Source organism: Mobula hypostoma, chromosome 3 (genome assembly GCF_963921235.1).
Source record: "Mobula hypostoma chromosome 3, sMobHyp1.1, whole genome shotgun sequence".
NCBI classification, from domain to species: Eukaryota; Metazoa; Chordata; class Chondrichthyes; order Myliobatiformes; family Myliobatidae; genus Mobula; species Mobula hypostoma.
The window spans coordinates 154,421,557-154,447,539 of NC_086099.1; the positions used below are offsets into that span (position 1 = coordinate 154,421,557).

Here is a 25,983-nt window from a genome sequence, read left to right on the forward strand (position 1 = left end):
TTAACCCTACTTTTTATATGAACATTATTTTTTAAATTCAAATTTATACTTCCTTGATAGCCTTTAGTATTTTGGCATGTTTGTTTAGACAAGACTAGATGCAATTGGAGACATGCACAACAGTCAGTGACAAGGCTGGAAAACAAGCTAAACTGCTAACAGCACAATTGTATAACACGATTGTATACATACACATGTGACTGGCTCCTGTTGAGTTTGTCAGCATTCATAATCAGCTGCTTAAATGGCCTTAAGTCCTGGAAATCGATGCATGTGTTTTGAAGCATAGCACTCCAGGATTTGCTGAAAGGCTTTATGGTGGGGATCTTCCTGTCAGACCTGATGCAGGATTTAAGATGTATTGTCATTCGGGGGCAAATCAAATCAGTGGATCGCGAGGTAAAGGAAAACAGCTTTTGTTTAAATATTTGCAATAGTTTAATGTTTAATTATCTTAAATTTTATATGTTACTTTAACTTTATTCTTAAATTACAAAAGAATGATTTTAAGTTTTAAATATTCCAGTGACAAAACCTATCAATCAGCTGCTTCAAATATTGCCCACACCAGACAGCTTTTTTTTGAAATCTTGAAGAAAATATAGATACCTGCTCTTCTATAAAAGAAGTATGTTTTGTTTATAAACCCTAGGTAAACTCCCAAACAAAATACAAATGCCTGAACTTTTATAAATATATATAAATTTTAATTATAAATTCTCTCTTAACTTGTGGGAGTGTATTAAATTGGAGCAGGACGAATTACCAGAGCATTAGGAAGGAACTCGGATAGTTAATTAGGAGCAGCTGTTTTTGGGCAAGTCCACATTTGACATTTGGAGGATGTTTAAAGATCAACTGCACAGAAGGAAGACCAGGGATGGCAAGATAAGTGAACCTTGGATGTTGACAGAGGTGATGAATTTAGTCAAGGAGGGAAAGGAAAAATACGTAAAGCTTAGGAAGCTAGAATCAAACAGAGCACTTTAGGATTAAAAAGAAGACAAAAAGTCTTAAGAATTAGAAAAGCTGGGAGGGTCCATGAAGAACCTTTGTCAAGTAGGATTAAAGAGAATCTCAAGGCATTCTATGCATACGTCAAGAGCTAGAGGATAATTAGGATAGGACCACTCAAGGGGGCTTTACATTTGCGTGGATGCAGGGTGTGAGGGTGAATTCCTGAATGAGTACGTTACATCAGTATTTACCAAGGAGAAGGATGTGAAGGATAGGGTGATCAGTGTTGAGTGAATTGATATACTAGAGCATTTTGAGGTAAAAGAGGTGGTAGTGTTGGTTCTCTGAAGAGCACTAAGGTGCCCAGGGCCTAATGGAAGTTGGTTGTGGTGGGGGGGGGGGGGTGGAAGAGAATTATTGGAGTGGGAAGGGCCCTTTCCAAGAAATGGTAATCGTGAACTATTCAGAATGTAATTTAACACATGAAACAGTTAATCCGGGGATAAAGGTGCTATCTTAGTTTTGTCTAATCTTCAATAAAACCAATTGTTTTGTGCATTAATCTTCACAGTCTGAACTAGAGGCCAACATTTTATTATTTAGTAAGTTAGAACCCTGTCCTTCAATTGTCAGTTCAAAACTATGCATTTTGAATTTGGAAACAGCTTTTTGATGTGTATTGATTTAATAGTAGCTTCAAATCAATATCAATTTGTATATTGTCTTCTTCAGATCCATTTGACAGATGACAATGTCTTTCTATTTTTCTTCTACAACAGTTAATAGGATGTATTATTGGCAGACAAGGGAGCAAAATAAATGAAATTAGACAGATGTCAGGAGCACAAATCAAAATTGCAAATGCAACAGAAGGTTCCACAGAGCGACAGATCACCATCACAGGATCTCCTGCCAATATTAGCCTGGCACAGTACCTTATAAATGCAAGGTAGGTCTGCTTTGTATTGTTCTTTAAAATATCAAAGAAGAACACGTCACATGCTGATGTAAGAAGTTGTGCCTTAATTATTGCAGACAAAAAGAATTCCAATCTCACATTGGGAATACTCTAAGAAATTCTGGGGTAATATTCATTTCATAAATACATTTTTAAAAAAATCATAACCTTAGATTGAATAGATTGTTTAAAATAAATTCAGGCTTAATCCTCAGTAACAGTAAAAACATTTCAGTTGTTAGGAAGAATTTTAACAGTGAATCTATACATATCAAAGCTTCAGAAGTTGTGGTGAGGTAGCAGTTACCAATGCTACACTGCTGATGTTATTTCTTCTGGTACTTTGGAGCTACACCATCACGTAGTATCTAGTGACTTGGCCAGGAGCATTTCACTGTAACCCTGGTGGGAAACCTCTCTAACAGTAAGATTTCCTGATTTCCTAGGAAATGGTGGTACCGTAAAAAGTGCCAGCATGATTCAGGCTGGTTTCCTAGGCCAGAACTGAGAAAAATAATCTTTAGAATTAAGAACATGATGAACTAAAAAGGCACAATTTTAAATCAAATTAGGGAATAATACCAAAATATTATCACTAACCAGTAAACTAATGATGATTGTAGTTTTCCAGTTGACACAAACTATTATTGAATTTATTACTTGGATTGTGCCTTCGCAAGAGCAAATTGTAACTGTGGAAATAGCGTAATTGTTTTGATTTTGTATGTTTTTGTTATGATGTAGTTCATGAGATCACAGTATTTGAAAATGCTACACTTGCAACTAACTCCACTGAGAAGAACCGAGTATGTGGAACTTTGTATTTCTGCTCCACTGAGTGTTCATCTTTAGACAAGTCTGTTACAAAGAATTCAACTTCAGCTAAAATTCAATTAGCAAACTCAGGTTTAACATGCAATGTACCCATTAAAGTATAAAAAATTAATATCTTCTGAAAAGTCAACAGTCCTCAAAAATTGCTAAGTTTATTACAGAGACTGTCATAACCAAAATCTATATATAATGTCCAATTTGTAAACACAGGAAACCAACAACATTATGCTATTATATCAATCAAACAAATATTTAACTTCTCTGGGTCTCATGCAATAAAATGCAGCAACCTTTCTGTAGATGAAATGCCTTCTCTCTGAGCCTGGTGCAACATCCTGCCACTGGTTCAGTGTAGCTCTCCCCAGAGTCTAGCACATTAGTGTCCACTGTGTTTCACATTCCTCAGCTGCCATTATACAGAAAAAAACTTTGGAAACGGACATGCATTTAACTGCATCTCTGGAAGACATCTGCCACTTCTGAAAATTAAATGTTTTATTGAAAATGATAGCAAAAATAGAAGTCTAATAAATTTGGATGAATGGTTTGAACCCATTGATTTTATCACATTTGTAAAACTAGCTGTCACACTCTGCTTGTTAATTGTGAGTTGTACTTTGACACATAGCTTCTGTTTACACCAGAGGTTGGTCTCAGCAAATTTAATATTGTTTATTTTTAAACCACTGGATTGAAGTAGTAGTAACCAAATAATTTCGTTAGGCCATGATTCTCCTTCAGTTTTGTGATGGCTTCTTTGGATCTTAGAGTGAAGCAGAAGAGCCTTCAGTGTGCAATTGTCCATTTAAATTAGAAGTGAACCAAAGTTACAACTAATAGTGCTAGTTTATATCAAGGTGGAAGATGCAGTCAACGGCTGAGTTACCTATGGTCAGTAGAATATTGGAAAAGGAGACAAAATATAATAGCGTGTAATACCTCCATGATAAAAAATTTTTATACCATTGACATTAAGAATTATTACATTCTTCTTAATAAATTATTAAATTATTTCACTTTCTAATAAGAATTGTAATGAAGGAAAATAAAAGTAAAAAAACATATAGTTTGTTCCCTTTCTGATTAGCTAAACCAAGATATTTTTCATTGAATTATAGAAATGTTCAAACTTAATTCTTGGAAATTGATAATATTCAGATTTTGCTTCTGTTTTGTATTTTCATCCAAGTTAATTTCAGGCTGAGGTTAACAAGTATTTGTTTCAGATGCCTGTTTCAAATCTATGCCCACTCCATCGAGGTAGATGAGGGAGGAGATCACCTGATCAGTAGTTGATCTCAACACACTGTTTGGGAGGGAAGAGAATTGATGGAATTTCTTCCAATAAGTGAGATTGTTAACAGTGATATCTTGCATGTGTACCTGCACTGAGTGTCCAACAATGTTCCCTGTGTTTGATCAACCCATAAAGTCACTATATAAATGATGATCATTTGGAAGGGACATTGGATACAAACCACTACTTTCAGAAGTCTTTTCTAGCAGACAGTAAATAAATTTTTAAAAAATGAGCAACTAGCGAGGAAATACAATTGGATGAAACATATTGTGGGGATTTAAAATCTTATGAGTGGGATGGATTGGAAGTATTTTTTCTATAAACAGCATGCATCAGAAATCTTGTACCACCTCATCAAATTCCATCTTTAAGTTCACTGCAAAGGGACTTGAAAGAGCAAATTGAGAATCTCAATCCAGTAATTCCTTGATTTATGAAAGTTTGATACATGACTTTTACTAGAACAGCATTGACTTTTGGGTACATTCCTTTAATTTAAATAGTTTTTTAATTGATATGATGAATAGTACACCAGTCTCTCCATGTAGGAGTACACTGGACCAAAAAGTCCACTATGCATTCCACACAGCCTTTTTGCTTTTCTAAATTCCCCATTTTTCGTGAAGGCAGCTCGTCCATAAATAAATTACTGTACACTAGATTCTCATCAGCAACAATATTAGCAGGTATTTTGGGCGTTAGATTGGTGTGCTTGGATTTCGTGATGTTTCTAAAACTTTCCAATCAGACCAAAAAAAGCATGTAAACGGTGGATGGAGGGTTATAAATGAACAAAGAGAGTAAACTGCAGCCTCATCAAATTTTTGAAATATCTTGTGAAAGACTTCCTCACAAAAGTTGTTTTGGGAGTTGGTTTAAGAAATCTTAATGAAAAAAGATGTATGAAATTTGTTCACCACAGAGTGTAGCTCTCCAAGGTTAGAACCTTGCATTGCTCTCATGAGACCCTGAAAAAAACCCATTATGAACAATCGTAACTATGAACCCTCATTTGTGCCACCCACATTAGATATGAATAATACTTGTCCCTGGATGAAAGTGCTACATTGGAAAAGCTAATTACAAGTGTTTTAGGCAGAAATTGGGGAAAAGTAGATTTGGATCATTGTTTTAGGGGATAACCCCTCTTCTGGAATGTGGGAGTCTTTTAAAGGCCAGCTGGTTAGAATTCAGGAATATCATATTCCAATGAGGATGGATGACAACGATGGAAAGGTACAGGAACCAAGAGAAATCGTAAATTTAGTCAAAAGGAAAACACTTGTAAAGTTTGAGAAGCTCAAATAAAACTAACGTCCTTCAGGAATATAATGGAAGCAGATAAGGACTTGTAATGGGGCTGTGTAAAGTTCTTGGCAAGTAATATTAAGGAGAACCCAGAGGTATTTTTTATGTGCAGTTAGGAGCAAGAGGGTAGCTAAGAGAAGATTAAGTCCTTTTAAGGACAATGAAGGGAAGTGGATGAGGTCCTAAATTAGTATTTGTTTCACTGTGCAAGGAGGATAGGAGGAAGAGGGAGAAAACAGGGAATGAGTAAAACACACCTGTGTTTACCTAAACTTGGAGAATACAATGTTCGTAATATTAGGTTAAAGACTACAGGCCAGCTGAAGCGCAACTGAGAACTCATGATGCCCATAGTAATAGAGAGCAGGTGTTCTGACAATTGGTCACATAATCTGCACGTGGTCTCACTGTGATGAAGTACTTTGAGAGGTTGGTGATGAAACATATCAACTGCTACCTGAGAAATAACTTGGGTCCACTCCAATTTGCCTACCATCACAACAGGTCAACGGTAGCTTCCATTTCATTTGCTCTTCACCCAACCCTGGAACGTCTGGACAGCAAAAATGCACACATCAAGAATCTCTTTATTACTACAGTTTGGCAGTCAGTACTAACTTCACCTCAAAACTAATCAATAAGCTTCAGGACCTTGGCCTCAATAACTCCTTGCTTTATACTTATGACTATGAGGCTAAACACAGCTCCAGTGCCTTATCCAAGTTTGCTGATAACACCAATGTCATTGGTGGAATTAAAGGTGGTGACGAATCAGCATATAGGAGGGAGATTGAAAATCTGCTGAGTGATGCCGCAACAACAACCTCTCACTCAATGTCAGCAAGACCAGGAGTTGATTATTGACTTCAGGAAGAGGAAACCAGAGTAGTCTGTATCCAGCACTTTCTCTAGAGTTTTCCATTGGTGTGAATTGGTGCTTCTGTACCAGGTCATGATGCAATCAGTTAGGATACTCTCCACCGCACATCAGTAGAAAATTGTCAAAGTTTTTGGTAACACGCTGAATCTCTGCAAACTTCTCGCAGTGGTCCTGGGACAGATCATCTGATATGATATTGATTTGGCCAACAACAGTGGTATCATCAGCGAACGTAAATACAGCATTGGAGCTATACTCAGCCATAGATATAAAGTGAGTATAGCAGGGGGCTGAGAACGCAGCTTCGTGGTGCATCTATGCTAATAGAAATTGTGGCAGAGATTTTGTTGCCTATATGAACTGACTGGGATTTACAAGTGAGGAAATTGAGGATCCAGTTGCACAAGGAGGTATTGAGGCCCAAGTTCTTAAAGGTTATTGAATAAGTTCACCTCCTTAAATATTTCACTTTTCACCCTTAATCTGTGACCTCTAGCTTATTTATTTATTTTTTATTTAAATTCCCCCCCAATCTTGGTGCAAAAACCTACTTGCATTTACCCTATCTATTACCCCACAAAACATTTGTATACCTCTATGAAATCTCTTCTCACTCTCCAGGACTCCAAGGGAATAATCTATTCAAACTTTCCCAATAATTCATATCCTCAAGTCCCAGCAAGACACTTGTAAATTTTTTCTGTACTCTTTCAATCCTATTGATACAGTATCTTTCCTGCAGTTAGGTGACCAGAACTGCACACAATATTCCAAATTTGGTCACAAACATTTCACAAAACTTAAACATAGTATCCCAGCTCCTGTACTCTCTACTCTGATTTGTGATGGCCAATGTGCCAAATGCTCTCAAGACGACCCTATCAAGCTGTGACGCCACTTACAGCAAATTCTAGATCTGTATTCTCAGATCCCTCTGTTCTACTGCACTCCTCGATCCCTCACACATTCACTGTGTAAGTCCTACCTTGGCTTGTCCTATCGAGGTACAAAACCTCAAACTTGTCTGCATTAAATTCCATCTGCCATTTCTCAGCTGGTCCAGATCCTGCTGCAAACTTTGACAGAGTTCCTCACTGTCCACTATGCCTCCAATCTCCTTGTCATCCACAGATTGGCTGATCTAATTTACCAAATTGTCATCAAAATAATATTGATGACAAACAACAACAGACCCAGTACCAATCTTTGCGGCACACCACTGATCACAGGCCTTCAGTCAGAGAGACAACCATCATCTGCTATTCTGTCTTCTCCCACTAAACCAATGTTGAATCCAATGCACTACTGCTTCCTCAATGCTAAGCGACTGAACCTTCTAGAATAGCCACCCATACAGGACTTTGTCGAAATCTTTGCTAAAGTCCCACTGCCTTCCCTTCATCAACTTTCCTGAAGGCCTCCTTGGAAAAACACTGAAGTATTGCTTAGACATTACCTACCAAACACAAAGCCACATTGACTATCCTTACAACACACATAAAAGTTGCTGGTGAACGCAGCAGGCCAGGCAGCATTTCTAGGAAGAGGTACAGTCGACGTTTCGGGCCGAGACCCTTCGTCAGGACTAACTAAAAGAAGAGCTAGTAAGAGATTTGAAAGTGGGAGGGGGCTGCCTGGCCTGCTGCGTTCACCAGCAACTTTGATGTGTGTTGCTTGAATTTCCAGCATCTGCAGATTTCCTCGTGTTTGACTATCCTTAATCAGGTCCTGTCAGTGCAAATACATATACAGTATATTATGTGCCTTAGAATACTTTACAATAATTTATCCACAACTGACACCCAGGTTCACCAGCCTATAATTTCCTATCTTATTCTCAGAACCTTTCTTGAACAATGGAACATTATCTATCAGCAAATCTTCTGGGACCTCACCTGTGACTAAGAATGTTTTAAATACATCTGCCAGGGTTCCTGAAATTTCTACACCAGCCTCCCACAAGGTCTGAGGGGGCATCATGTCAGGCTCTGGGAACATGACTCTGTTATTCAGAATAGCTCTATGACCTCACTACTGTTTTGTTTCAGTTCTACAGACTCTGTGTCCATCTCGTGTAAATATGGATGCAAAAAAAAAATTAAGATCTCCCCTATCTCTTGGCTCCATGCATAGTTGACCAATTTTGTCCTTTGTTATCCTTCATATATCTGTAGAAGCCCTTGGAATTCTCCTTCACCTTGTCTGCTAGAAGTGCGTCATACCTTTTAGTTCTCCTGATTTTTCTTAAGTATTCAATGGATTTCTTATACTCAAGCACCTCATTTGTCCCTTGCATTCTGTACCTACTATGGATCTCTTTCTTAATCGTGGCCTCAATATCCCTCGGAAACCAAGGTTCCCTAAACCTGTTAGCCTTGCCTTTTATTCTAGCAAGAAAGTACAAACTCTGTAATCTCAGTATTTCACATCTGAAGATCTCCCACTTACCAAGCATTTCCTGGGCGGGGCGGGGGGGGGCGGTGGGAGAGATACTGACACACTCAACGCACCGAAGGATTCTCTGATTTTCTGATTCTGCATTGAAAGCTATTTATTGACAATCAAATAAGGAAACATTTCTAAACAGTAGGTGAGCAACTTAATAAATTCACTTTGCTTGAAGCAGAGACTAAACCCAAAGTAGAAATGGAAAATCACCTCTAAGAAAAATTGTAAAATCCCTTTTAATTTTACTTTACGATATGCAGAAACTGACTGAAAAATGCAAGTTTTCTCATAGCATGTGTCCAAGTTGCCTTAACACTATTTTTCAGATCTTCTAGTTGAACTGAGTGGATATGCTGATAAGAAACTCAACACCATTATTTCAAGGTTCATTGCAAGCAAAGCATGTGATGGATGGTAGAGTTGGGTATATAGTACAAAACAAAAACACACAAAGTGGGCTAACAACAAGGCAAAGCTGCTTCTGAAAATATATCAGGTTATGACCACCTTACCTTTGGAATCAAGAGTTAAAATTGGCATGTCGCAAAGGTAATGCTACAGTTGTTATGGGGGATTTCAACATGCAGGTAGACTGGAGGAATCAGGTTGGTACTGGACCCCAAGAAAGGGAGTTTGTGGAGTCCCTCCGAGATGGATTCTTAGAACAGCTTGTACAGAGAGAACGCAATTGTAGATTTAGTGTTGTGCAATGAACCGGATTTAATCAGGGACCTCAAGGTAAAGGAGCCATTAGGAGGTAGTGACCATAATATGCTAAGTTTTAATCTACAATTTGAGAGGGAGAAGGGAAACTCTGAAGTGTCAGTATTACAGTTGAACAAAGGGAACTATGGTGCTATGAGGGAGGAGCTGGCCAAAGTTCAATGGAACAATACCCTAGCAGGGATGACAGTGGAACAACAATGGCAAGTGTTTCTGGGAATAATGCGGAAGGTGCAGGATCAGTTCATTCCAAAGAGGAAGAAAGATCCTAAGGGGAGTAAGGGGAGGCCGTGGCTGACAAGGGAAGTAATGGACAGTATAAAAATAAAAGAGAAGAAGTATAACATAGCAAAGACGAGTGGGAAGCCAGAGGATTGGGAAACTTTTAAAGAGCAACAGAAGGTAACTAAAAAGGCAATACGCAGAGAAAAAATGAGGTACGAAGGTAAACTAGCCAAGAATATAAAGGAGGATAGTAAAAGCTTCTTTAGGTATGTGAAAAGGAAAAAAATAGTTAAGACCAAAATTGGGCCCTTGAAGACAGAAGTGGGTGAATTTATTCAGGGGAACAAGGAAATGGCAGATGAGTTGAACAGGTACTTCGGATCTGTCTTCACTAGGGAAGACACAAACAATCTCCCAGATGTAATAGTGGCCAAAGGACCTAGGGTAATGGATGAATTGAAGGAAATTTATATTAGGCAGGAAATGATGTTGGATAGACTGTTGGGTCTGAAGGCGGATAAGTCCCCGGGACGTAATGGTCTGCATCCCAGGGTACTTAAGGAGGTGGGTTTAGAAATCGTGGATGCATTGGTAATCATTTTCCAATGTTCTATAGATTCAGGACCAGTTCCTGTGTATTGGAGGGTGGCTAATGTTGTCCCTCTCTTCAAGAAGGGAGGAAGAGAGAAAACAGGGAATTATAGACTGATTAGCCTGATGTCGGTGGTGGGAAAGATGCTGGAGTCAATTATAAAAGATTAAATTATGAGACATCTGGATAGCACTAACAGGATCGGTCGGAGTCAGCATGGATTTACGAAGGGGAAATCGTGCTTGACTAATCTTCTGGAATTTTTTGAGGATGTAACTATGAAAATGGACAAGGGAGAGCCAGTGGATGTAGTGTACCTGCACTTTCAGAAAGCCTTTGATAAAGTCCCACATCGGAGATTAGTGGGAAAAATTAGGGCACATGGTATTGGGGGCAGAGTACTGACATGGATTGAAAATTGGCTGGCTGACAGAAAACAAAGAGTAGCGATTAATGAGTCCCTTTCCGAATGGCAGGCAGTGACCAGTGGGGTGCCACAGGGTTCAGTGCTGAGACCGCAGCTGTTTACAATATATATTAATGATTTAGATGAGGGAATTAAGAGTAACATTAGCAAATTTGCCGATGACACAAAGCTGGGTGGCAGTGTGAAATGTGAGGAGGATGTTATGAGAATGCAGGGTGATTTAGACAGGCTGGGTGAGTGGGCAGATGCATGGCAGATGCAGTTTAATATGGATAAATAGACAATAGGTGCAGAAGTAGACCATTCGGCCCTTCGAGGCTGCACCGCCATTCTGAGATCATGGCTGATCATCTACTATTAATACCCGGTTCCTGTCTTGTCCCCATAACCCTTGATTCCCCTATCCATAAGATACCTATCTAGTTCCTTCTTGAAAGCATCCAGAGAATTGGCCTCCACTGCCTTCTGAGGCAGCGCGTTCCACACCTCCACAACTCTCTGGGAGAAGAAGTTCCTCCTCAACTCTGTCCTAAATGACCTACCCCTTATTCTTAAACCATGCCCTCTGGTACTGGACTCTCCCAGCACCTGAAACATATTTCCTGCCTCTATCTTGTCCAATCCCTTAATAATCTTATATGTCTCAATCAAATCCCCCCTCAATCTCCTTAATTCCAGCGTGTACAAGCCCAGTCTCTCTAACTTCTCTGCGTAAGACAGTCTGGACATCCCAGGAATTAACCTAGTGAACCTACGCTGCACCTCCTCTACAGCCAGGATGTCCTTCCTTAACCCTGGAGACCAAAACTGCACACAATACTCCAGGTGTGGTCTCACCAGGGCCCTGTACAAATGCAAAAGGATTTCCTTGCTCTTGTACTCAATTCCCTTTGTAATAAAGGCCAACATTCCATTAGCCTTCTTCACTGCCTGCTGCACTTGCTCATTCACCATCAGAGACTGATGAACAAGTACTCCTAGATCTCTTTGTATTTCTCCCTTACCTAACTCCACACTGTTCAGATAATAATCTGCCTTCCTGTTCTTGCTCCCAAAGTGAATAACCTCACACTTATTCACATTAAACGCCATCTGCCAAGTTTCTGCCCATTCACCCAGCCTATCCAAGTCACCTTGAATTCTCCTAACATCCTCATCACATGTCACACTGCCACCCAGCTTAGTATCATCAGCAAACTTGCTGATGTTATTCACAATGCCTTCCTCTAAATCACTGACGTAAATCGTAAACAGCTGTGGTCCCAATACTGAGCCCTGTGGCACCCCACTAGTCACCACCTGCCATTCCAAGAAACACCCATTCACTGCTACCCTTTGCTTTCTATCTGCCAACCAGTTTTCTATCCATGTCAATATCCTCCCCCCAATGCCATGAGCTCTGATTTTCCCCACCAATCTCCTATGTGGTACCTTATCGAATGCCTTCTGAAAGTCAAGCTACACCACATCCACTGGATCTCCGGCATCTATCTTCCTGGTTACATCCTCGAAAAACTCCAATAGATCAGTCAAGCATGATTTGCCCTTGGTAAATCCATGCTGGCTCGGCCCAATCCTATCACTGCTATCAAGATATGCCGCTATTTCATCTTTAATAATGGACTCTAGCATCTTCCCCACTACTGATGTTAGGCTAACAGGGCAATAGTTCTCTGTTTTCTCCCTCCCTCCTTTCTTAAAAAGTGGGATAACATTAGCCGTTCGCCAATCCTCAGGAACTGATCCTGAATCTAAGGAACATTGGAAAATGATCACCAATGCATCCGCAATTTCCAGAGCCACCTCCTGTAGTACCCTAGGATGCAGACCATCTGGACCTGGGGATTTGTTAGCCTTCAGTCCCATCAGTCTACTCATCACCATTTCCTTCCTAATGTCAATCTGTTTCAGTTCCTCTGTTACCCTATGTCCTTGGCCCATCCATACATCTGGGAGATTGCTTGTGTCTTCCCTAGTGAAGACAGATCCAAAATACTTATTAAATTCGTCTGCCATTTCTCTGTTTCCCATAACAATTTCTCCCAATTCATTCTTCAAGGGCCCAACATTGTTCTTAACTATCTTCCTTCTCTTCACATACCTAAAAAAACTTTTGCTATCCTCCTTTATATTCCTAGCTAGCTTGCATTCATACCTCATTTTCTCTCGCCGTATTGCCTTTTTAGTTAAGTTCTGTTGCTCCTTAAAAATTTCCCAACCATCCGTCTTCCCACTCACCTTAGCTCTGTTATACTTCTTTTTTAATGCTATGCTATCTCTGACTTCCTTTGTCAACCACTATGGCCACTTTCCCCCCTTTGAATCCTTCCTTCTCCAGGGGATGAACTGATTTTACACCTTGTGTATTATTCCCAAGAATACCTGCCATTGCTGTTCCACTGTCTTTTCTGCTAGGATATCCGACCAGTCAACTTTGGCCAGCTCCTCCCTCATGGCTCCATAGTCTCCTTTGTTCAACTGCAATACTGACACTTCTGATCTGCCCTTATCCCTCTCAACTTGCAGATAAAAACTTATCATATTATGGTCACTACCTCCTAATGGCTCCATTACTTCAAGATCACTTATCAAATCCTGTTAATGTGATAATAAATGTGAGGTTATCCACTTTGGTGGTAAGAACAGGAAGGCAGATTATTATCTAAATGGAGTCAAGTTAGGAAAAGGGGAAGTACAATGAGATTTAGGTGTTCTTGTACATCAGTCACTGAAAGCAAGCATGCAAGTACAGCAGGCAGTGAAGAAAGCTAATGGCATGCTGGCCTTCATAACAAGGGCAATTGAGTGTAAGAGCAAAGAGTTCCTGTTGCAGTTGTACAGGGCCCTGGTGAGACCACACCTGGAGTACTGTGTGCAGTTTTGGTCTCCAAATTTGAGAAAGGACATTCTTGCTATTGAGGGAGTGTCGCGCAGTTTCACAAGGTTAATTCCCGGGATGGCGGGACTGTCATATGTCGAAAGATTGGAGCGACTGGGCTTGTATACTCTGGAATTTAGAAGGCTGAGAGGGGATCTTATTGAAACATATAAGATTATTAAGGGATTGGACACACTGCAGGCAGGAAGCATGTTCCTGCTGATGGGTGAGTCCAGAACCAGAGGCCACAGTTGAAGAATAAGGGGTAGGCCATTTAGAACGGAGTTGAGGAAAACCTTTTTCACCCAGAGAGTGGTGGATATATGGAATGCTCTGCCCCAGAAGGCTGTGGAGGCCAAGTCTCTGGATGCTTTCAAGAAAGAGATGGATAGAGCTCTTAAAGATAGCGGAATCAAAGGTAATGGGGATAAGGCAGGAACTGGATACTGATAGTGGATGATCAGCCATGATCACAGTGAATGGTGGTGCTGGCTCGAAGGGCCAAATAGCCTACTCCTGCACCTATTGTCTATTGTCTATTGGTCCACCCACTGAAATCCACTCCAATCACCTGACCAGGTTAATTCTCCAGTACAAAGTCTAGTATCACCATTCCCTAAATGTGTTGTTTTGAGAAACTCTCCTGGATGCAGCTAACAAATTCTGTTTCATCTAAACCCCTTTGCACTTAGTCCCAGTTAATACTAGGGATGTAAAAATTTCCCATGACAACATCTTTGTTGTTCTTACATCTTTTCATGATCTGCCTATATCACTGATTCTGTTCAATGTTTTGAAAATTTTAATTTAACTTTAGATGATAATTCTAGCTGAGGCAAATTATTTTGTCATGAAAGATCAGCTTTGCAGCAGACTTTCTAAATGCTAAACATGAGAAAACAATGCTTGTATGGGATAATTTTAGCTGAGCAAATGCTGAAGTTAGTCTTGAAAGAAGGTGTTAAAAATCTAATTGTGTTACTACTTCATATGATGCAGAGAATGTTCCAAGGTGAATCCTCTTGTCTTTCAATTCAGAGACTATAGCTTTGGTGTAAACATTATTATTCAATTGCAGCTGTTCATCTATGGCATTTTTGCAGCAGATACTTGAAGGAAGGGTTTTAAGACCGTAAGATATAGGAGCAGAATTAGGCCATTTGGCCCATTGAGTCTGCTCTGCCATTTCATCATGACTGATCCATTTCCCTCTCAATCCCACTCTCCTGCCCTCTCTCCCCATATCCCTTCATGCCCTGACTAATCAAGAAGTTATTTTCATGGTTATTTAAACAGTTTTTCATAAACAAAAGCTTACTTAAAAGTATAAAGCCCTAACGAACGGAAAAGCCAATAAAAAATATCAAGTCAATTGTATTTGCATGGTCATTTTTTAATTGTGTTCTGTAATTCAGAGGTCATACGTTCATACCTCTGTATGGCCAACTTGGTTATTACAAACCTTACTTTAGATCAATTTTTCATTCTGTTGAAGTTGTGTGGAGTTCAGCCTATGCTAAAGCCAAACATCTGGCTCTTAATAACTAGCAGTTAGCCCTCACACTTGCAGTGGTTTGTACCCCATTATTATGGGCTGGTCAGGTGTCATTGCTTTGACACTCACAGGAAGTGCGCAATGACACCATCAACTGCAAATGTGCGACAGATGGAAAGCCCAGCACAGAGGCTGTGTGTGTGGTAAAGGAGTAAAATCAGCCCAGCCCAAGACAGAATGAAGGACAGTCCATTGAGGAGAACGACTTGAATTGTGGGTCTGTAATAACAGGGTCTGACTGCATACTGTCCATCCCCAAGTTGTATTCTAGATATTTAAACAACATGTAATATTAAATATTCAGTATAGAATTTAAGAACATCAATTTGCTACAATGCTTGTAAGGTCCTTGAAGCAATATTTTTGATGTTGTTAATTGCAACATCTGAAGAAACTATCAAGCCAAAAGGAAATCTAAATGACTTTCTGGAAAATGAGTTGTCATAGCTAAGTGTCCACTTGTCAGTAAATATATAATTATAATCTCATAAACTAAATCCTATTTAGTTTTCAAGACAACTGATATTTTACCTGGGTGGTAGCATAGCAATGGTCATGATGCTATTACAGCTCAAGGCATCAGAATTCAGAGTTCGATTCCAGTGTCATCTGTAAGGCGTCTGTACATCCTCACCATAGAATGCATGGCTTTTCCCTGGGTGCTCCATTTTCATCCCACAGTCCAAAGGCATACCGACTAGGTTAATTGTCAATTGTGAATTGCCCAGTGATTAGGTTAGGGTTAAATCAGAGTTCTCGGGGTTGCTGGGGCGGCCTTGCTCAAAGGGTCTGAAGGGCGTATTTTGCTCTATCACTAAATTTTAAAAAACTATATATATATATATATATATATTACACTTGTGTAAATGTACAATGTACATAATGTGATATAAATAATGAAATGCAAGAAAATGTTCATTTAGTTTATTCTTTATATACTAGTAATTTATCAATGTATCTTTGCACATTAGTATCCTTGTGTAAATTTGATTTACTAAGTACAGTTAATAATTCTAAATGGATTTTAATTCTCCCCTTTCAAATAGTATAAAACAGCAATTACAGTATTTATGTGCATTGTGCTATTCAGAAAATGGAGAAACCCCAGCTTCAAATTAATTAAATTCATTATCTTTTTATTTGCAAAGTCATATAGAAGAATTGGAAGTGGATACTTATGGTAATGTGTGTGAGATCAAAAAAAATTATAACATTTATAACTCAGATATGCTTGTTCTTTGAAAGAAAATATAAATTATTTTGAATTCTTGATATTTAAGCTTGCTTTTTCATCATTAGTCATTGTGCTTTTCCTCAGATTATTTTCATTCATGTCAAGCCATATTGAGACTATGGTCTTTTTAAATTAAAGTCTCATCAAGCCGTGAAATATCCTTTTGTTATTTCTCTTTTTTAACATGTTTCCCTCTCACCCTCAACCCTCATTTCTCACTTTTTCCTTCCCATTGCCTCTTCTATCTGTTCACCAATCTAATCCCATCCTTTGTTTGCTCCCTTCTTACCTCCTTCCCTTACCCTTGCTTGTCCTACCCAACTGTTTGTTCCTGTTCCTCTCTTCATTTGCAGCTTAGAGATGGCTAAAGTCAGCACCCAGACTGCCTCCGTCACCAACCCTGTTGACCTGAACGTGAACCTCTCTCAGTCTGCTAACCCCTCCTCCACCCCCACCTCTGTGGCTGTTTTGACAGCGACAGCAGCTGCTTCTGTGAACACCCCTTCCCCTTTACCAACACCCAACTATGCTGTACCTGTCTCCAATCTGCTTGGCATGAGAACTGTTCCACTCTTGGCACTTAATGCCGTTGCTGCTGCAGGGACCACAGATGTGTCTGCTTATACTCCCAAAATTCCATCGACGAAATCTGATCGGCAGAAGTTTGCTCCATATTGAAGGGACGTGAATTTAGTTTTTCCTGTCTCTACCAAGATTGTGTGGTAGAAGATAAATGCTAAGGAAACATTTTAAACTTTATTCAGTTGTAATGTAACTATTAACTCATAAAATTGTCTTCCTCCTTCCACTATTTTTATTTAACAAGTGATGCAACTAGTTCCAACAGCTTACTGACCTATTTTGTAAGAGAAAGAATTTATTTTCCAACAATTTGGGGTAAAATGGCCAAAAACATTAATTGAAAAAGGTATATTCTATGCCATGAGCTACTTCTACAGTAGATACCAATTATTGGAACCATGTAAGGAACATTTCAAAAATGGGATTTGCAAAGGTGAATTATCATAAAATGTGAAGATACTTGGAAGAAGTCAAGGAAAATTAAAATAACTGTAATAATAGGTAAACTTCCTTGTGGTGGAAAACTGTGTGGCAGTATGGGTTGGTGAATTGAGCAGGGAGAAATGGACAATAATCCATCGGCCTGATTAATCTTCCACTAGTGTAAATGGAAGAACAAATGGTATGGTGTGTAATACCCCCTCTTTCTGTTGTTTTTTTTATCTTTACTCATCTGATTTTATATCTCCAAGCTGTAAAGATGAACATCTGCCACAGTTTTCAGTAACATAGGGAAGATTGATATGATTGATTTAAATTCCTAGATATATAGAATCAAATAGCATGGAAACAAGCCTTTCAGCCCACCACATTCTTGCCAACCACGATGCTTATCTGAGTTAATCCCATCTGTCTGCATCTCCCTATCCATGAACCTGTCCAAATGGCTTTTAAAATCTGTCATTTCATTTGCTTCCACAAACTTGAGTGGTAGTTACTGTATATAGGGGAGAAAGAACATGTCTATCTACTCTCTCTATGCCATATAATTTTATAAATCTGTGAAGGTCACCCCACAGTCTGCTACACAGTCCCAGCCTATTTGTCCAATGAAAGCAGGCTTCAGTCATTTTATTTGTTTGATGGCGTGCAGTGAATAAAAAAAGCGTTGATGAGTTTGATTTTAATTGTAGATGAAAACAAAGACAGCTTCTTGCCGGTATTGCAATAACATACTGACTGTCTATTCCAGCTTAAAGCTGCCTGAAAAAGGCTCTTGGCCTGAAACGTTGACTGTCCATTCATTTCCATAGATGGCCTACGGAGTTCCTCCAGCGTTTTGTGTGTTGCTTTGTGACGTAGCATTCATGAGTTGACGAACCATTCAGAAATCTGATGGTGGAGGGCAGGAAGCTGCTCCGAAAACATTGAGTGTGCACCTTCAGGCTCCGGTACCCTTTCTCTGTTGTTAGTGATGAGAAGGGGGCAAGTCCCGGTTGGTGAGAGTCCTTAATGATGGATGTCATCTTCGTGAGGCACCACCTTTTGAAGATGTCCTCGATGGTGGGGAAGCTTGTGCTGACGGTGTCTCTTTGACTTGCGTATTGATGCCTCTGTACCAGGTGCTGTCAGCATAGTCTCTGTGGTACAACTACAGAAATTTGCTGGTTATTTGGTGACATTCCAAATCTCAAGCTCCAAATAAAGTATTGTAGTTGGTATGGCTTCTTCATAACTGCATCAATGTCCAGGAAAGATCACCAGAGATGTTGACACCCAGGAATCTGAAGCTTGTTACCCTTTCTACTGCTGACCCCTCGATGAGCAGTGATGTTCTTTCTTGATTTCCTCTTTCTGAAATCCGCAGTCAGTTCCTTGGTCCTGCAGACACTTGACTGCAAGGTTGTTATTGCATCACCACTCTACTAGCCAATCCATCTTACTCCTGTACACCTTCTCTTTGCCATTTGAGATTCTGCCAACAACAGAGGTTGCTGCAAATGTTTCGATGGCCTTGAGGCTGTCCCTAGTCACACAGTCACGAGTGAAGAGAGAGTAGAGCAACGGGCTAAGCACGTATCCTTGAGGTTGGCCCGTGTTCATTGTCAGCAAGGAGATGTTCTTACCAATCTGCACCTACTGTGGTTACCTGATGAGGAAGTCACAGACCCAGTTGCAGAGGGAGGTACAGAGGCCCAGGTTTTGAAGCTTGTTGATTAGTACTGTGGTAATGATACTGTTAAACACTGGGCTGTAATCAATAAACAGCAAGCTGATGTAGTTGTTGCTGTTGTCCAGATGGTCCAAGGCCGAATGGAGAGCCAGTGAGATTCCATCTGCCGTGGACTTCTTGTGGCTGTATGCAACTTACGGCAGGTCCAGGTCCTTACTATGGCAGGAGTTAATTCTAGTCATGACCAACCTCTCAAAGCACTTCATCACGGTCAGAATCAGGGTTATTATCACCGGCATGTGACGTGAAATTTGTTAACTTAGCAGCAATTCAATATAGAATTTAAAAAATAATAAGTAAGTAAATCAATTACAGTATACATATATTGAATAGGTTGAAATAGTGCAAAAAACAAATAATATATATTTAAAAAGTGAGGTAGTGTCAAAGGGTTCAATGTGCATTTAGGAATCGGATTGCAGAAGCTGGTCCTGAATCGCTAAGTGTGTGCCTTCAGGCTTCTGTACCCCCTACCTGACAGTAACACTGAGAAGAAAGCATGCTAGTTCCCAGGAACTTAAAACTGCTCACTCTCTCCACTTCTGATCCCTCTGTGGATTGGTATGTGTTCCTTCGTCTTACCCTTCCTGAAGTCCACAATCAACTCCTTCATCTCACTGACGTCGAGTGCCAGGTTGTTGCTGCGACACCACTCCACTAGTTGGCATATCTCACTCCTGTACGCCCTCTCTTCACCACCTGAGATTCTACCAACAATGGTTGTATCATCAGCAGACTTATAGATGGCATTTGGGCTATGCCTAGCCACACAGTCATGTGTATGCAGAAAGTAGAGCAGTGGCTAAGCATACACCCCTGAGGTGCGCCAGTATTCATCGTCAGCAAGAGGGATGTGTTATCACCGATCCGCACGGATAGTGATCTTCTGGTTGGGAAGTTGAGGATCCAATTGCAAAGGGAGGTACAGAGGCCCAGGTTCTGCGACTTCTCAATCAGGATTGTGGGAATGATGGTATTAAATGCTGAGCTATAGTCGATGAACGGCATCCTGACATAGGTGTTTGTGTTGTCCAGGTGGTCTAAAGCAGTGTGGAGAGCCATTGAGATTGTGTCTACTATTGATATTGTGGCAATAGGCAAATTGCAATGGGTCCAGGTCCTTGCTGAGGCAGGAGTTCAGTCTCGTCATGACCAACCTCTCAAAGCACCGTTGATGTGAGTGCTACCAGGCGATAGTCATTAAGGCAGCTCACATTATTCTTTTTCTTAGGCACTGGTATAATTGTTGCCTTTTTGAAGCAAGTGGGAACTTCTGCCCATAGCAGAGAGGTTGAAAATGTCCTTGAATACTCCCACCAGTTGGTTGGCACAGGTTTTCAGAGCCTTACCAGGTACTCCATCTGGACCTTCCGCCTTGTGAAGGTTCACTCTCTTTAAAGACAGCCTAACATCGGCCTCTGAGGTGGAGATTACAGGGTCATCAGGTGCAGCAAGGATTGTCACAGCTGTAGTTGTGTTCTCCCTTTCAAAGTATGCATAGAAGGCGTTGAGTTCATCTGGTAGTGAAACATCTCTGCCATTCATACTATTGGGTTTCGCTTTGTAGGAAGTAATGTCTTTTAGGCCCTGCCAGAGTTGCCGTGCATCTGATGTTACCTCCAACCTCATTTGAAATTGTTTCTTTGCCCTTGAAATAGCCCTCCACAAATCATACTTGGTTTTCTGGTACAGGCCTGGGTCGCCAGACTTGAATGCCACAGATCTAGCCTTCAGCAGACGACATACCTCCAGGTTTTGGTTTGGGAATGTACAACAAATCTTTGTAGGCACACACTCATCCACACAGGTTTTAATAAAGTCAGTAATAACTGCAGCTGTCAGGGGGCTGGAGCAGGGATGCAATCACAGACCCAGTACTGTGCACACAGTGATATTAATTGAGTTACAAGAGGTGCAAACAAAGTTGGCGTCAAAGTTCCAGCAGAGATCAAAATATCCAGAGAAATCCAAAAACCAGAATCGAGAAACAGGCAGAGTCAATATTCAGACAGACAGAGTACAGATACGATGCTAGAAAGGCTCAGGAAAATTCACTGGTACAATCTGGCAACAAACAGGTGAAAACACAGGACTGAAATACACTGAGCAATAAACAGAGAGGCAGATGATAGGTGGAGCACAATGAGACAGAAGTGGCAGCAAAACAGGTAATAATGAGAAACAGGTGAGAGACAGAGTACTCAGTAATACAGGGGCTGGAGTAGAGCAGGAGTGGGGACAGGAGCACATGGCAATACAAAACCACAGACTGGAGGAAAACACACAAAAAGACTAAGTTTAACTGGAGGTACTGACAGCAGCATACTCATCCAGGTTTGAAGATGAATCCCTGAATACAGTCCAGTCCACTGATTCAAAGCAGTCCTGTAGGCACTCCTGTGTTTCCCTTGTCCATACCTTCTTGGTCCTCACTACCGGTGCTGCAGTCTTCAGTCTCTGCCTGTACTCCAGGAGTAGAAGTACAGCTACAAGATAAGACTTCCTGAAGAGAGGGCATGGAATAGTATGGTAGGTATTCTTAATGGTGGTGTAGCAATGGTCCAGTGTGTTGTTTCCTCTGGTATTGCAAGTGATATCTGTGATGGTAACTGCTTAGTGATTTTTCTCAGACTGGCCTGGTTAAAATCTTCCAAAACACTGTTTCATGCATGTTGAGCCCATTGCTCAGGTCATCTAAAGCCTGATTGACATTGGCCTGAGGTGGAATGTGAACTGCTACCAAAATGACCCTGGAGAACTCCTGTGGTAGGTAAAAAGGACAGCATTTTACTGCTAGATATTCCAGGTCTAGTGAGCAGAATTGGGACAGCACTGATATATTTGAGCACCAAGAAGAGTTGATCATGAGGCATACTCCTCCACCTCTGCTTTTGAAAGACTCTGTAGATCTATCCTGATGGTGTATAGTAAACCCATCGATCAGAATTGCTGCATCCAGTATGGAAGGAGTTAACCAGGATTCCGTGAAACAAAGGACACATGTTCCTCTGATTCAGCATCCTAGCTCTGAGCTCATCAATTTTATTCACCAGAGACTGCACGTTTGCTAGCAAGATATTCAGTATTGGGAGTTTAAAACCCTGTTTCCCTAAACGCACTTGTAACCCCGGTCTACAGCCATGCTTCCTCTGTGAAACCCTATGTGGACACTTCCGTGCACAATCAGTGTTTCTGTCAGTTTTAAGCAGCGATAGTTCATTTAAACGCATCAGTTAGTTGATGGAAGTGCTAGTAGGTGATTTTATGGGATAATTGGAAACTTAGAATTTAATCATCTATTGTAGGTTTCCTATAACCAGTATGTTATGGGCAAATATGAGTCAAAATGCATTGCTAATATGTGGTGGATGGTGAAGAATACATATTACAACTGTATTGTACGTTTGTGCGTATCTCAGAATGTTTAAAAAACAATATGCTTGCCTGTTAGGAAATAAGGGTCTGTGCCCGAAATGTCGACTGTATTCCTTTACATAGATGCTGCCTGGCCTGCTGAGTTCCTCCAGCATTTTGTGTGTGTTGCTATCGACTTCCAGCATTTGCAGATTTTCTCTTGTTTAATATAAATTGAGACCAGTTAGGGGTTCACAATGGGTTGAAGCTAAAAAAAAATGCTTCTGCAGGAATCTGGAGGAAAAATATACTTGACCAGTTTTAGAAGCATCACAAATAAAACAGGTTCTTTCCAGTACAGCAAACTTATCCAAAGAATTTCAATGCCTTTTAGATGAGGAAGATCCTGGCCAAGTGTCTACATGTGCTTAGTTGAATGTACCTGTGTAAATAGCAACTTCATAATCCAATTCCCAATAGGTAAAATTGATCAGAATTGTTCCTTCTGTTTGCTTTTCACAACCCCCTTTTATAATGAATCCATGTGGACACCAGGATGGGCAAATTATTAGACACAGCAGTGCTGTCTTCAGGCTGAATAGTTTGAAATTTCTTACATTAATTAATGTTCTTTAGACAAAATACCTGAAGGAAAGAATGAGGGGGAGTAAGTAAGTAATCAAATGAAAGAAAAATCATTGCAGGTTCAATCAACAGATTGACCTCTGGATATTTTTACAAAAACAAACTAGAAAGAATGGGATTTATCTTCAGGACTGGGCATAAGATGTGAAATATGAATTGTACTGTATGGTTTGAAAATAGTGCTGATTCACTAATGAATTAAATTTCACCAAGTACTAGGTCATTTTTTGTTGGAACTAGTTAATATTAACTGTTTGGTTTTGCCCATTCATTGTTTTAATTTAGTTTTGGAGTACTGATACAGTACTATCACATTTGTATTTCTCTGAATTCAAATACTCATTGGTCATAACATATAAAGCTTCATCTGAATTGAGAGTATTTGAATATATATTAGAGAGAAAAGAAGCAAAATGCAAATGCAACACTGATTAATAAATGGCATTTTAAATCACATTCTGATATCTAGTTGTGTAGGACAATAAGTATCTCAATGTATATTGTATTCTGGAACTCTACAATTTTAGCAAAATTGCACTGATTTGTACTTTAGAGTTAGAACTGAGTTCATATGGTGTTGTTTACTTTAGTGTTTTGTTTGTCTGTATATAATAAAGGAAATATTTAGAAGCAATGTTTAAAAATCTCATCTAGTTAACAATGTTCTCTTGAACATTTGTTGCAAATTTTTATCCTAAGATCCTGTTCTTACTTATTGTTGTAAATTCTGTAAAGATAAACAGAAAGATATGGATTTGTATTTCAACAAAATTACAAGGTTGAGAAGGACTTTGCTTTTCTGTTTTTCTTGATTTTGTTCCTGCATTTTAGGCTCACTTCAGAAGTTTCTGGCTTGGGGGCTCTGTAATGTACCCATCAGTAGTAACAAGACAACATTCGCACTGGCCCAAGTGAAAAATGATTTCTATGGACTTTGATCTACAGAATAAGAGAAGGATTCTACCATTTCAAACTCTGTTCTTAATATTGGGAAATAAATGCTTTTGATGGCTTGATTATTAGATAGATTACTACATTATTCCTACAATTTTAAGCATCTTTTTATAGCTGATGTTATTTAAATGTTTCAATATTCTTTTTCAAGGGATTTAATCTTTTAGCAACTCTTACAAAGCATAGACTGGTACAAATCCAATTCTGTGCCCTCTGTCATAAATGTTAAAGCAAAATTATGATTTTTATAATTAAAAATGCACCTAAGGAAACCTAAAATCTGTGAGCCATATCATTAAATGGCATATTTACAATTGCTTGTTATGAGTTTTATTCAAATGTTTATGGAAATTATATTTAATAAACTGTCTGATATCTGACAGGCTTCTACAAAATACTGGTTTGAAAGATGTGTTTCTTCAATTGCTGCATTAAATATGATGAAACAAATTGGTGAATTTCTTTAATTTCTCCTTTGATACTCCTTAGTATACCATTCCTGTTCATCCATCATCTCTAACTATGCTGGCCTGTTTTTTTGCCCAAGTGTACGTCACTAAATAACACTTAAGTTATGGGCTGCCATACCTTCAGCTGTATCTTAAGATCTAATCTCTTTCACCTAGTGTCTTGTTGCATCTCAAGAGTCAAACTGTATATTCTAATATTCCTCTGACTGCTTTCGGAGAGATTTGCCTTGTATAAGCTGTTACTGTGTTTCTATATATAATTGAACAAGATGTTAAAATCGAGTTCTGCTTTGCTTTTGGGATGTCACATAAAAAAAATCTTGCAACACACTGCAATGGAATAGGAAATTCTAATAGTTGAGTGGTGAACAGTTACCACTCAAACAATGTCAATAAAATCACAGAATGTATTCTTTAGTTGTGATCTTGCTATGCCCAAATTCACTGCCCTACATTACACTGTTTTAAAAATGCTTCAATAATGTGAAAGAATGTATGTGATTGTAAATTCAGTTCATCATGACTAGGTTTTGTTTATGTTAACTGGTAGATAATTCAATATTTCAGTATTTTTGTCATGTTTTCTTTAGAAGGTAGCATGTTGTTGAAACTGCTTTTCTAAACTGTCATTTAATTCAATTGGGGAAATATGCATTTTTTTGAAGATCAGACCCGTGGAATTAATTTTATGATTTTTGCATCCCAGGAGTGTGTTTCACCTGATCTAATTTCCAATTTAGAATTTGGATGCAGAGGTCAGCACAGCTGATTCACATTATACAACATCTTGAGAATTGATTTTTTTCACTTTTTCTCTCTCACTCTCACGCAGTGTATGCCTTCCACCATTTTCACTGGGTTTCTGCATGTTCTATTCAAAGAGATTCAAGGTCTTTGATGCCATCATTCCCCCTCTCTGCTTCTGTTGGTAGTACTCATGTTTGCAAGTCAGAACGCAAGACCCATTTCAGAGGTATGCACATAAATCTGGCCTGGTACTCCAAGGTAGTACAAAGTATTGCACTGTTAGACATGTCTTTGTTTAGACATCAAGCCATGAACTACTATGATCTCTTAGCTGAATGTAAGGTGGGAGAACAAGATTTACTTAAGATTGATTTATGCTTTCTGAATTCGAGTAGTTCTGCCTGGTTGTTGGTCAATATTTTTCCATTAATAATGCTAAGGAAGAATATTTGATACTTGGTTGTTTTTATTTTGGAGAATGGAACATTTTGACAAACTGTTTATTGTCCATTTGCAGTTGATCTTAAACAGCCTGGCAAACCATTCAGTCAACTATCCTGGTGTATCTGAAGTTGTATATTCTTCTCAGTGGAAATGGAGAATATTAGAGAACTAGATGTGTTTTTTTTTAATGAAAATCCACTAGTTTTCTGGTCATAGTTATACTTTTTTAAGTCCAAGTTTATATTCCACATTTTTATGATAGGATTTGAAATCTGTTTTGATTGTTTGGTCTAGG

At 39.4% G+C, this 25,983-nt stretch overlaps 1 protein-coding gene across 11 annotated transcripts in view; it reads left to right on the forward strand.

The window, feature by feature from the left end:
- The window catches only part of zgc:110045 (uncharacterized protein LOC664755 homolog), a 217,194-nt gene extending 192,481 nt beyond the window's left edge, over window positions 1-24,713 (forward strand). For 6 of the 11 annotated variants that reach the window (XM_063043930.1, XM_063043929.1, XM_063043928.1 and 3 more), the window contains 2 exons: window positions 1,737-1,906; window positions 23,905-24,709. In XM_063043930.1, the coding sequence (XP_062900000.1) occupies window positions 1,737-1,906; window positions 23,905-23,941 (207 nt within the window). In that variant the 3' untranslated portion in view covers window positions 23,942-24,709. Of the gene's footprint in view, window positions 1-1,736; window positions 1,907-16,672; window positions 20,236-23,904 lie in introns of those variants that run through there. The other 5 variants (XM_063043938.1, XM_063043935.1, XM_063043927.1 and 2 more) reach the window with 5 other exon arrangements.
- The last annotated feature ends 1,270 nt before the right edge of the window (window positions 24,714-25,983 follow it).